We start from the raw sequence: 12,332 nt of genomic DNA, 5'->3' as shown, positions 1-12,332 counted from the left end.
ATCCGCCTGCAACCGCCCACCGCCCACCACCCACCGCCCACTGACCATGGAACGCCAAGTGCGATTACCATAGCCAAGTTGTGAAAGGCTGAAAAATCTCAGAATGAGGAGCTAAAAAGTTGCAGCCATTGTACGAGTGTCCGTGTGTGTGTGTGTGTGTCTGTGTGTGCTTGTGTGTGTGTGTAAGTCACAGTTATCCTGGCATTTTTGCTGGCTGCGCCTCCTGGGAATTACCTTGGTTACAGTTTCAACATTTTTATCTGCCCCGAAATTGTTAAAACCGAGAACCTGCCCGGGGGTAGGCGCGGCGAGCCAAGGCTGTGGCAAAGCTAGAAGGCTAGAGCATTACATATGCACACACACACACACACACACACATATATATATATACACATGCATGTGTGGGTGTGGGTGTGTATCTATGTGAGTTTGTCCACGAATGCGTTTGTGCATAAATCCCAATTTAATCCATCCGGCTTTTAGTTTGTACATTTTTCAACTCGATTCGTCTGCATTTTCCACCTTATTTTATTTTATTTTATTTTGATTCTCTTTTTCTTATTTCCTTTAAATTGTCTCCGGTACTTTGGCTAGCGGGCATGCATAATTGCATGAAAACGTGTAAAGAAATCAAATTAAAAATATTTAAAATGTCAGCTCTCAATGGTTTGCGCAATAAGTTTTCACATTTGTGAGGAACCGCTGCTGCAAATTTACCTCATATTTCTTTAGTTTATGTGCAGAAAAAAAAAAGAGAAAATCAAATCTAATTAAGTGTGCGAGTGCAATTCTCAGTTAGCTTAAGCTCGAAAATTGTCAACTCTATAAATGTTTTATTTCCAATATTATAGAGTCTTAAGTACAACAAGAAGTCGTGCACTTTCAAGAGTATTTAATATTCGGCATCGCCAAGATAACATTTCGTTCTTCTAGCGAGTTTTATTTGATTGTCTGGGAATTGGGAAACTGATCGCATAACGAAAAGATATGCACATACATGTACATATATATTCATGATCAGCATCAACTGGCAAGAGTAGATAAGCCTCTCAATCGCAACATTTCATGCTGCAGGCAGTATCCATTCCAAGACATCTCAATCAAAAGCCGCCTTTAAGGGAATATTCCTACCAAAAGCTTAAGTCGCATGTCTTGCAGGGTATGCAATCGTCGTATTTTTATATTTTTCATTTATTTTACCATTGATTCTGTTTGCAGCCAAGGAACACAACGAACCAACTGACCAACAGATTGTTGCATCTTTTTTTTTTTCATTTCATGTTTTAAACACGAGCAGATTTTGTTGCAAGTTCAATTGTTGTTGTTGTTTTTCCTGCTGGCGGCGCTCTGTTGGCACTTCCCTGGGAAAACTGTTTCGTTTGCAGGTAAGTTTTTCGATTCTAATTCATGTGTCGCAGGTGCTAGCCATGCCCCAACCGCAGTCGGGCCACACTTAAGCTTAAGCATTGCGAAACAATAAACGATAAGCCGTCTGATGACACACATTTGTATACCCTTGCCGAGGGTATTATAATTTAATCGTGAAATGTGTAACGCATAGAAGAAGACATCAGTTTCAACAGCCGAGTCGATATAGCCATGTCCGTCTGTCTGTTTCTATGCAAACTAGTCTCTCAGTCTGAAAGCTATCTTTATATTGCAAAAGTCCGTCTTTCGCTTATGCCAGAGCCAGCTGGATCGGACCACTATATCATGTATCTGCCATAGCAACGATCGGTCGAAAACTAGGTTTTTGACCAAACTTGGCATTAACTATTTTCCCCTAAGGGCAAAGCAGTATAAACATTATGAAAAGGTTGGCTGTGCAAGGGTATTAGACCTTCGGCGTGCCGAACTTTCGAACTTCCGTCTCTCTGCAGGGCATGAAGATGATATTCGAAAGTTTCCATATGGGAAAAGTTCAATTACTGGAATCTTCAATATCAATATTTATCAATCTTCAATATTTATCGATTTTACACATGTTTATTATTGCATTATATTTAAATCCTTAAGTATTTATTCTATTAAATATTGATTATCTTTTCGACTCTAAATCTTAGTTATAGCGATTCACATCGAGTTGAAGGGAACCAGATATATTTGCCTTTGCCCCGCGCAACTAAGAAAACAAACATGAAGAGCATGAAACTCGGCCAAATACAAGCCGAGATAAGCTGGCGTAGAGCCAAACGAAGAGCGGCAGACGAAGGTGCAGCGCACAATCACGGCCAGGTAATCAACTATTTAACAGGCAACGCCGGGGTGTGGGGGGGGGGAGGGGGCAAATGCCACCTCATTCATGCAAAGCGGCAACAGCTGCTGCTGCCGCACTCTCAGCTCGACATTTCGGTTGTCTGGTCGCTGCTTCGATCGCTGTTTACCTGGCAGCGCGCACCAATGCCCTACCTGAAATCCCAGGTGAAAAACAGAAGAAAAAAAACCCAAAGCAATTAACGAAATTAACAGGAGCAAGGCAAAGAGAAATAGAGAGAGGGAGAGAGAGTGCAAAATGGAGTGAGAGAAATGGCGATAAAAACTGTTAAAATTGCATGTATCACATTTTGGTTTGTGTTTATTGAAATTGTTTACCAGGACCAGGTGAGATCAGGTAAAAACGAACGGAATGTGCGCGCGAATGCAACAGAAATCGAAGCAAAAAACAACTTTGCAAATTGAAATTGAATATGCCGCATTACATACATATACATATAATATATATATATATATATATATATTTGTAATTACATACGAATTTGTATGTCTGTGTGTAAATAAAACTAAATGCAATGGCAGGAAAGAAGCAGAGTGCGAAATTAATGTTTATTATGTTTGTATATATAAAACTGTTTGTCCCGACTGACGGACTGACTGACGGACTGACTCATTGATTGACTGACAAAACAAAGGCGCACATAAGGTCGGCATATCGGCAAATTCCACCCGCATGTGTGGAAAAAACGCGAAAAGCTTTAGTATGCAACTTTTTTGTTTACCATCCGATCGGTTCCAAACTCATTTTCAATGATCTTGGTGACAAAGGTTAAAAGTTTATACTGTCAGATTCTCAAGGCAAGACCGAGTTGGCCGGAAATCGTTGATTCCAATATTTGGTTCCTTATTCCTGAACGATCAGATCAAGATGCCACGGGTGGATTTCAATTTGATAAGAAATATAATAAAAACGTAAAAGTCTGCAAACAAAAAAAAAAGCTGTTCCTTATTTGTAATTATCCTATTCCTAATCCTATGCACATAAAGCTGTGTAGAGATTATAATATTCAAAATTTCCCCAAACATATCTATGTATGTACATGGCATATACAAGGCATGGCTGCGTATGTACAGACGTATGTATTTGATTTTCGTAGCACTCCCTAAAAAAAGAATATGGGAAAAATCGCAATGAAGCTTTCCATGCACGCTTCAACAAGTCTATATTGGGGTTCCCATAGTGAAAGTTCTTGTTTTTGTTTTTGTTTTTGCTTTTTTTTTCAGTTATGCTGCGACGTGTAACGACGTGACGCAGCGAACGAACATGTCCGTACATGTCCATGCGTGCGCGCATTGCACAAGCCGCAACTCAAACTTACCCAGCAACAATTTCCCGTTAATCCAGTTGTTGTTGTTGTTGTTGTTGGCGTTCAACTTTCAATTAGTTCTTGATACTGTGTTTGGTGCAACACTTGAAACAAAACAAAACAAACAACAACAAAAATATATATATATATATAAACAGACACAACAAATTTATATATTTGCCAAGCTTGCGAAATTTTCACGGCCATGAATTACTTTTGCCGGTTTTCATTGAATTTTCGAAATCAAAAACTCACAACTCGCGACGCTGAAAAACTCGCGCACTCGCCAAGGGATCGCAGCAAACTGGCGGCAAAGTAACTGAACAACAAGAAGAAGCAGAAACACCTGCACTCATGCACAAGCTTGTAAACGCTGCTTCTGCTGCTGCTGCTGCGCATGCGTCGCAGTATGTGTGCGTGTTTTGTGGTGGCGGCGGCGGCGGCGTCGTCGGCTGCCTGTGACGGCACGCAACTGCTTGCAACAAAAAATTGTAGGTGTATTTGTGTTGGTGTTGCAACTGCGCAACCGTTTAACATAATATATGTGTATATATAATCACTTGCCACTAAAAACAACTCATGGAATAACAAAATAATTACGCAAAATAACAACAAAACATTAACGAATGCTGAACGCAAAAAAAAAACAACGCGAACGAACGTCGAATTAAACAGCCGACTCTTGCAGAAAACTCGAACTAACTGATCGTGTGACCCTCATATAGAAGCGTCGGAATGCCAGAAAAATAGGCGCACAAAATACTGACAATATCAGTTGAAAAAATACTAACAGTCTCCAGGTCTTATCTTGATGTATCGATCTATAATATCTCTATAAAACTTGCATATAGTCGCATAATAAAAACCAGCTGCAACTTATTACATATGTTGTGTTATCTGAAGTGCAAAATAAATGCGCTTGCGTCAATCGCTTATCTTATCGATAATTTTCATTCATCTTTATGTTCCAAAATGAATAACTTTAATTTGATTATGAAAATGTATACATTCTATTTTTTTTTAATATAAAAACAAAGAAAAGGAGTGCACAGTAGAAACTTAACAAAAATAAGTCACCTGCTCAATACAAAATTAAAGCAAACGGCCAAACAGAGTGACCAGCTATCAACAAGAAAATATCATATAGTATCTCAATACGCAAGTATTTATATATTTAAGAGCAACGGTCGCACTGGGCGAAATAGCGTACCGTATGTGTATATCGTAAAAGTATTTGAATTCTGATGATGATTTTATGCATAAGCAAAACAAAACATAATCTTTTGTAGATAAAAGAACAATTGTTGATTGTCTGCCTGTGAATAATTGCTTAAGTAATTGTAATTGTAAGCTTATTGGGCATACATCTTTGTGAATGTAAAAACCTATATAATTCCGATAAGTTCGATGATTGATCGTTGAGTGACTATCGATAAATGCAATATCAATGCTGTGACTGATGCCGCGCTTAATAAAACAAGTTGGCGCCTAGATAAATCTGAATAAATAAATCAAATTCAAATCAAAATGTCGATCGAGAATTTTCCGCGTGTGCACAGCTACATTGCGAATTTGTGCGCCTCGAATAAAGAATTGCATAATCTATTCGCCCAATTCGAGAATGCGCTCAAGGAGAAGCTGGAACTTGGCGAAGCAAGAACAAGTACATTAAGCCGCAAAACATATTAAGAGATTAACAGTTATGCAAGAGATTTGAACTATTCCAGAGCTGCAGAAGGATATGCAAAATTTGCGCATCGATCTGATGCTGGTGCGTCAAGCGGCCGTCCAGATGCAGGAGGAACGCAAACAGTTCGACAAATATGCCAGCATTTTAGATGCCTCCTACGAGCATCTACTCGAAATGGGCAACCTGCTCAACGATGATAAAATTAAGAATATGATGCGCTTCGCCGGCTTATGCAAACAGAACGAGGCGGAGGTGAAGCTGCAAAACATGGAGCAGCTGCAAAAGTTCGACCGGGAGTGCAAAATGGCCATGGAGAATCGTGCAATTGGTAAGTGGAATGCAATCTGTGGAATTAAGCTGCACGGTGAAACGAAACTCGATTGCAGTTAAGGATTTTCGTAAATGGCAGCGTTTGGTCCACGAAGCGGAAGAGCAATATGCGAGCATTCAGCGCGAATTCGCGCAAATGGATCGCCAGAGGAGCATCAAGATTAGGCGCGCCACACAGCAGCGCAACAAGAAGATTGTCGCCTTGGTGCAGCTAAGCAAGCAAATTGCCGAGGTAAGCCAAATGGCAAAATGAATCCTGCAGCTAAACCGCTCGAATTAACGCCCACAGCTTGAAACGCCCGTGAATGAAGTCGACAAGAGAGCCGGAGCTATGCGCGGCAAAAAGGCGCCGCTAGTCCTGCAGTCGGCATTGGACTTTCTCAGCCACTATCCAGAGGAGCGACGGGCCAAGGAGCAGGACATGGACGTGTCGGCGGCGCCAACATTGCGCTCCATTTTGGTGGTAAATCGCAGGCAGGAGGAGACGGAACGCACCTCGAGCCCCACCAAGCAAGTGCATTTTGCACCGCTGCCATCGCCAGTTCATGGCAACGACATGACCGAAATGATGAACGATGCCGAATTCGACATGATTGAACCATGCTCAGAGTCATCGGAGATGGACTCAGAAAATATGCCCACCACGGACGATTTGCCGGAACGCGCAATTGTCCAGAAAGTAGAAATGCTGCCGCGTCTGCAATTTTCTGATCTCAATATGGGCCTGAGCTTCAAGAACCTCTTCCCATCGACTAGCACCAAGCCAGCTGAAGATTGTGCTGTCGACCAGGAGACAGAATATGAACACAGCGACAAACAACTGACATCCACAATGCTGGCACATGAGGATAGCTCCGATATAAACGACTCCAATTCTTTAGACTTTTCGAATGTCAACTGCGACGTTAACGACGATTTCTTTTTGAATTTTAGCGACGGCAATGATTCGCAACCGACAACCAATCGCCTCACCTATGAGCTCTGAGAAGAATTTTTCAAATCTATTCAATTATTTCACATCTCTATAAATAATCCGTACGAACTTAGCTTTTAGGAGTATCAATTAAAAGAGAATGAAACAAGTTCTCTTAACAATAATTTGATACAAAAGTATTTAAGCCAGAAATATCAGCTTAATTTAATTTTCATTTATATATAAATTTGAAAAACTTAAAAATAAGATATAATATCGCTTTAAGTCAAAGACAATATTTAAATCATTGAATCGATTTAATTTATTTATATTCTAATTGTTCTTGAGTCAAAAGTATCTCAGGATCAAAATCAACTTAAACATATATTTTTTAAAATTTTTCGTTTCGAATATGTGAATATGTTTTATTAAACTAAAAATAAAACACATCCATGCCATACTTTAGTCAATCTGAATTGGGATTTAACTATTTGCATAGACTTCAATAATGTTTGTTTAATTTTTAATTTCAAATAATGAATTTATGTTTTGTGGCCGCCCTGTTTTGGATCACCCTGTCATGCAGTATTTTATCAGTGTAGAACATTTGTCGCACAACGCAACGTTGGTATTTTTAGTTGCTACCTTAACGCAGTCACATTGTATTTTGTCTATTCGTCGTCTCTGGTCACACCGAGAGGAGTGTTACGCGAAACACAAAAAGTCAGGCGAGCTCGTCGTTTAATTAATAAAAAATAACTTGTAAGAATAAAAAAAACATGAGTTTTTGAACGATGCAACACGAATGCATTCGATTGTGCGCATAACACATGTGACGCACAAACAAATGTAGCTTAAATTCATAGTTTGAAATCGTCACCAAATTGGCGTCGCGAACAGCGTATGTATTTTTTGTTCACCGTTTTTATCGATTAAATTGTATGTGTACGAAGAGATAGTTGCGACTATTGCTGGCGCGCAAACACGCATACTCATACACGTACAGCAGCAACAGCAACAACAACAACAGCAACAGCAGCGATTACATTTGATACATTTAGAAGCGGAGCACCCTGAAAAGCTCGCAAACAAAGCCAAACGCGGAAACTGCGCTGCGTTAATCCAAATCGAGAATTTGCCCGCATCGCAAGATGTCTTGCAAAACGGAGAACAGCGCTGCCAGCAGCAGCAGCACCAGCAGCAGCACTAGCAGCGGCTACGGCACCAGCAGCGTTCCACTTATCAGCGATAGCAGCCGCACCAGTGGTAAGTGGCAAACCACCTAAGCCCATCTCCACCCCATCTCTCTATCTCTCTCTCTCTCTCTCTCTCTCTCTCTCTCTCTCTCTCTCTCTCTCTCTCTCTCTCTCTCTCTCTGTCTCGGTGATGACCCGTTTGTTTGTGCGCAGAAATTGCTGATAAGATGCTAAACATGCGTGCGCGGGGCTCCGCAAATGGCAAGCATAAACCACCGAAACAACTGCAATCGCAGCAGCAGCCGCCGCAGCAGCAGCAGGAAGTACCACAGCTGGAAGAGCAGCAGCAACAACAAGCACAACTGCAGCAGCAGCCACAGCCACAGCCACCGCCAGTAACGCCACAAAAAGAGGCAATGTCTGCGGACGAGCGAAAAGCCACCAAGAAATCTCTAGTCATTGTCGTTGCGATATTCGTTGCCAGTTTGATGACCATGTTCTATGTCTATGCAATATTTCCCGAATTGAATGCGTAAGTGTTGATCAGTTTCAAAGTTCATTTAACAAACCAATCAAATACCCTGTAATCAATCAATGCGCCCAAAGGGAGAGCGTATTTATGCAAAAGTAGGTGCGAAAACGAACGTCTGCTAAGCATATTTGCATTTTTAACATAAAAATTCGTTGTTTTTTTTTTTTTTTTTGTTTTTTTTATACATAGTTTCACAAAAAACAATATTGGCTTAAGATCTTTTGCAGTTATTTTGTTCTTTCATTCAGTTTTTTCTCATTGTTATTATTTATTTTTAAATGAGATATACTTCGTTCAAAGGAGCTGTCGCTTATTCTGGATTCATATTCGTGTGCGTTTATTTTATAGTTTTTTTTGGTCTTAAGTTACTTTTGTCTTGATAGTTGGACGGAAAATTTCATTTTATAGATTCTCAAGACAGCTTCGCTTCACCCTTTCCTCCTGCTAAATCTAAAGCTTTAAAGCTCTATTCATGATATGTGCGTATATACGTAAATTTTGTATAACAATTAGCACAAATGTTGCAAAAACAAACAAAAACAATTTTCATTAGCGTGAGCCAGAGGAACGAAGCGATCTATTAACTATCGATGCAGCTAGGGTATCTGCTAGTCGGGCATTTGTGGCTCGCGGCTCGGACGTGCTTGTCACCTGCGCTTGTGTCATTTTCCTCTGACATTGTGACGAGCTTTGTACGGAGCTTGCGTTCGCCAAAAGTCACGCCACTTTACACTAACACACACACACACGCACACAAATACACACACACACACAGACAGAGTCGAATAAGCTTGTGCATTTATTACAGTCGTAAGTAACGCTTTTTTGTGTGTGTGTGTGTGTGTGCTCATTTTTTTTTGCTCGTTTGTTTTTCTTTTACAGCTCTGAGAAGCAACATTTGAAAATACCACGTGATATACAAGATGCTAAGATGCTCGCAAAGGTCCTGGATCGCTACAAGGACATGTATTATTTTGAAGTGATGTTCGGCGTTGTTGTCGCTTACGTATTGTATCCTTTTAACATCAGCCAAGAAAACCATAACGAAACTGATCTTCTCACACACATGCCCATACCCATACACATACATATACATACATAGAGCTGCCGGACTAGATAACGGCGTTACGCATCACGTTTGCCCACGTTCACAACGTACTTATAACCTTGACCTCATTTCGAATAGCTGCAAATGGTCAGTTTAGACCAAATAGTGTGCGACAACGACAGTCACATTCATGGTCAACAGAAGTTATCGCACACACTAACACACACGCACAGCACGCGCGCGTCTACACCCTCGTACATTTCAATAATATTATGCACGGCCACGCATAATTAGCATTGGAGACGACGACGCCGTTTCGGTTGCAAGTAGGAAGCAGAAACACACACACAATATAAAGAAGAGGAGAGAAGAAAGAGAAAAAAGAATTGCAAGAGTCGATACAACAAATGCGAGCATGTCGGAGCTTGATCAGCTGATCGACGCCTCTGCCATTGGGCAAGTGCACTTTGCACTCTCTCAGCTCTCTGCAGAAGCGTGTGCAAGACAGAGAGAAAGGGAGACGCACATGCTGACGCATACATGGCAGCTCTCTTTCTATCCCACACTGTCTTGCGTTCTCGGCCTTTCACTGCATGTTTATAAACAAATACAAGAGTGTAGAGCTTAGCTGCGCACGCCGCAGACGAAATACCCTAGGCTCAAATGTGATTACACAAGAAATTTACTTACTGATAGGATTTCGCTCATGTGTTGAAAGCACAGTGAAGCTTGTAAATGCCAAGATTGGTTAAAATATGACGAAAACAAATTAGTACTTTGTGAAAGAACTCAAAATTTCGAACGATAATTTCTACTGACCAAAATACAGAACGCTGGCAAGTTTAAAGGCCGTCGATACTGATCCGGAAAACAAACATGTTATATATTCGGAAATACCCAATTCTATGCTTTACGTATTGCATGACAAGATTATAATACTCTCAGCAAGTGTATGGAAAAAAGCACAATCACACGCATACAACAGCGTGTGCATGTGCCTATGTGTGTGTGTGTGTGCGTGAGCTTGCGTCTCATACACAAAACAGCTGAGAACTGGTCATTCTTTTTATTTTTTAATTTTTCATTGTTTTGCCCATTAAAAAAGCACGCACACACATATGTATACATATTTATGTATGTATGTAAATACACACGTGTATTTGTATGCATGCGTGCTTACATATTTTTTCTGTTTAATCATTTACAATTAGCCAAAGCAGCTGGCGACGCAATTCCGATTTCACGTAGCGATTGAATGATCTGTAAGCTGGTTTTGTTAATAATATAATTTTTTGTTATTTATAACAAAACAATTTTTCTGCTGCATACGTTAAACATTTGCCACTGCCATGAATGTGCGCGCATGTGTTGCCATTACGGACAGAAGAACGATAAAAAATTTGCTTGACTTTTGTAATATAATATATGTATGTGTAAATATTTATATAATATTATTCATTCAAGCTGGCAAAAGTTTATGCATGTTCTCTTTTTGAAGACGGAATCTGCATTGAGCCTATATTGTTACTCAAGCTTTACTTCTATTGAGATATTTCTTTACTAAGACAGACAGATTTCATAGAACTTTCTGAGTCATTCAACAGATTGATCTCGAATTTATTTTCAAGCATTTATTATGTATTTAATGGATTTTATAATAATTCAGCTAATATGTAAAAAATATGCCAAAGCCAGATAAATACTTGCAATATTCATATTCAAGCTGGCAAAATTTGTTTTTTTTTTTTTTTAGTGTTAAATTCATTTAACCGATTCTCTGTTTTGAAGGTTCGTTGGGTTCTTGACACCGGGGCCCGGGGCTGATGACAAAAACGTTTCATTTGCCATTTTTTGTTATCGTTCATTTCTTGGCTGGCACGTCTTGAATTCGGGTCGAAATCGAGCGATTGCGATTGCCATTGTCAACGTGTGTTTTACTTGACTATTAATAGTCGACGATCCAACCCAGCCAGTTGGCAATTAATCAGATGATCTGTTTTTAGATGCATTTATCTAGACCCTAGGCAATATGTATGTACATCACGACAATATCTATTCATTCATTCGTTCATTCATTGACATACTCATTTATCTTGCGGAAATTGGTTGCCTTAACTGAACGTGTTTTATATAGCCTACAAACATTTGCCATTCCTGGTTCGTTATTCCTGTCGATCTTGCTTGGATTCTTATACAAATTCCCAATTGCATTGTTCCTAATTTGCTTCTGCTCGGCGCTGGGCGCCACGCTATGCTATACGCTCTCCAATTTGGTTGGACGCCGACTCATTCGACACTTTTGGCCAAAGAAAACCAGCGAATGGTCCAGACATGTGGAGGAATATCGTGACAGTCTCTTCAACTATATGCTATTCCTGCGCATGACACCGATCCTGCCCAATTGGTTCATCAATTTGGCTTCGCCGGTAATTGGTGTACCCCTGCACATATTTGCGCTGGGCACTTTTTGTGGAGTCGCACCGCCATCGGTGATTGCCATACAGGCGGGTAAAACCCTCCAGAAGATGAGCAGTTCAAGTGAAGCCTTCTCCTGGACCTCTATGGGTGTGTTAACACTATGCGCGTGCGCATCGCTGCTACCTGGACTACTTAAAAATAAATTTAAGAAGAAGAAGAAGAAGGCGGCGTAAGATTCTGGAAACTGGAGAACGGATTCGAACCTTCTCGAGAGCTGAGAATAGAATTACAGTACCAAAAAAAAAAAAAAAAAAAAAAAACAAAAGCAGAAGAAAAAACATACCCTCTTATGTTGTTGATTTGGGTTGTTTAACGCGTACATACAACCACATGCAAATATTGATAAAACCTGCATATATCTATATACATATATTTTATTATTATTACTTTTTTAGGTTTGCCTTTAGTTCTTACAAATGTACCATGTATATCGAACTGCTATTTCCAAAAAAAGAAAAAAAAAACAAAAAAAACACATCATGAGAAACATAATAAATACGCGTATATATATATATTTCTTGTGGAACAACAAACTTGATAAACTCCGAGTATCTACTATATAGG

The 12,332-nt window shown here is 39.9% G+C and overlaps 3 protein-coding genes across 4 annotated transcripts in view; 2 read left to right on the top strand and 1 right to left on the bottom strand.

The window, feature by feature from the left end:
- RhoU overlaps positions 1–4,287 on the bottom strand; it is a 66,951-nt gene extending 62,664 nt beyond the window's left edge. The window contains exon 1 of the mRNA XM_015170972.3: positions 3,594–4,287. The gene's annotated coding sequence lies outside the window, so the exon portion shown is untranslated. The remainder of the gene's footprint in view (positions 1–3,593) is intronic.
- Positions 4,288–5,029: 742 nt separating this feature from the next.
- Positions 5,030–6,785, top strand: corolla. Its single transcript, XM_002055250.4, has 4 exons — positions 5,030–5,244; positions 5,309–5,599; positions 5,658–5,833; positions 5,891–6,785. Exons 1-4 carry the CDS (start codon positions 5,109–5,111, stop codon positions 6,584–6,586), a joined length of 1,299 nt encoding a protein of 432 aa, XP_002055286.1. The 5' UTR covers positions 5,030–5,108; the 3' UTR covers positions 6,587–6,785.
- Positions 6,786–7,196: 411 nt separating this feature from the next.
- On the top strand, positions 7,197–12,033 carry stas (Transmembrane protein stas). 2 transcript variants are annotated; one of them, XM_002055251.4, is made up of 4 exons: positions 7,197–7,780; positions 7,924–8,242; positions 9,125–9,253; positions 11,425–12,033. In XM_002055251.4, the coding sequence occupies exons 1-4, from the start codon at positions 7,666–7,668 to the stop codon at positions 11,939–11,941; spliced, it is 1,080 nt and encodes a 359-aa protein (XP_002055287.1). In that variant the 5' UTR covers positions 7,197–7,665; the 3' UTR covers positions 11,942–12,033. The 2 variants fall into 2 exon arrangements, with proteins under 2 accessions (XP_002055287.1, XP_015026662.1); XM_015171176.3 differs by lacking the exons at positions 7,197–7,780; positions 7,924–8,242 and adding an exon at positions 8,611–9,052.
- Positions 12,034–12,332: the final 299 nt, after the last annotated feature.

Source organism: Drosophila virilis, chromosome X (assembly GCF_030788295.1).
Source record: "Drosophila virilis strain 15010-1051.87 chromosome X, Dvir_AGI_RSII-ME, whole genome shotgun sequence".
In the NCBI taxonomy this organism is placed as follows: domain Eukaryota; kingdom Metazoa; phylum Arthropoda; class Insecta; order Diptera; family Drosophilidae; genus Drosophila; species Drosophila virilis.
This window is presented reverse-complemented; position numbering and strand designations above follow the sequence as displayed.

Excerpts from the sequence above, each read along its gene's own strand:
- corolla (XM_002055250.4), top strand. The coding sequence starts at position 5,109 with ATGTCGATCGAGAATTTTCCGCGTGTGCACAGCTACATTGCGAATTTG. Across the intron at positions 5,245-5,308 it reads ACTTGGCGAAGCAAGAACAA|AGCTGCAGAAGGATATGCAA; the intron begins GTACATTAAGCC and ends GAACTATTCCAG. Across the intron at positions 5,834-5,890 it reads TAAGCAAGCAAATTGCCGAG|CTTGAAACGCCCGTGAATGA; the intron begins GTAAGCCAAATG and ends TAACGCCCACAG.
- stas (XM_002055251.4), top strand. The coding sequence starts at position 7,666 with ATGTCTTGCAAAACGGAGAACAGCGCTGCCAGCAGCAGCAGCACCAGC. Across the intron at positions 7,781-7,923 it reads CGATAGCAGCCGCACCAGTG|AAATTGCTGATAAGATGCTA; the intron begins GTAAGTGGCAAA and ends GTTTGTGCGCAG. Across the intron at positions 9,254-11,424 it reads GTTGTTGTCGCTTACGTATT|CCTACAAACATTTGCCATTC; the intron begins GTATCCTTTTAA and ends TGTTTTATATAG.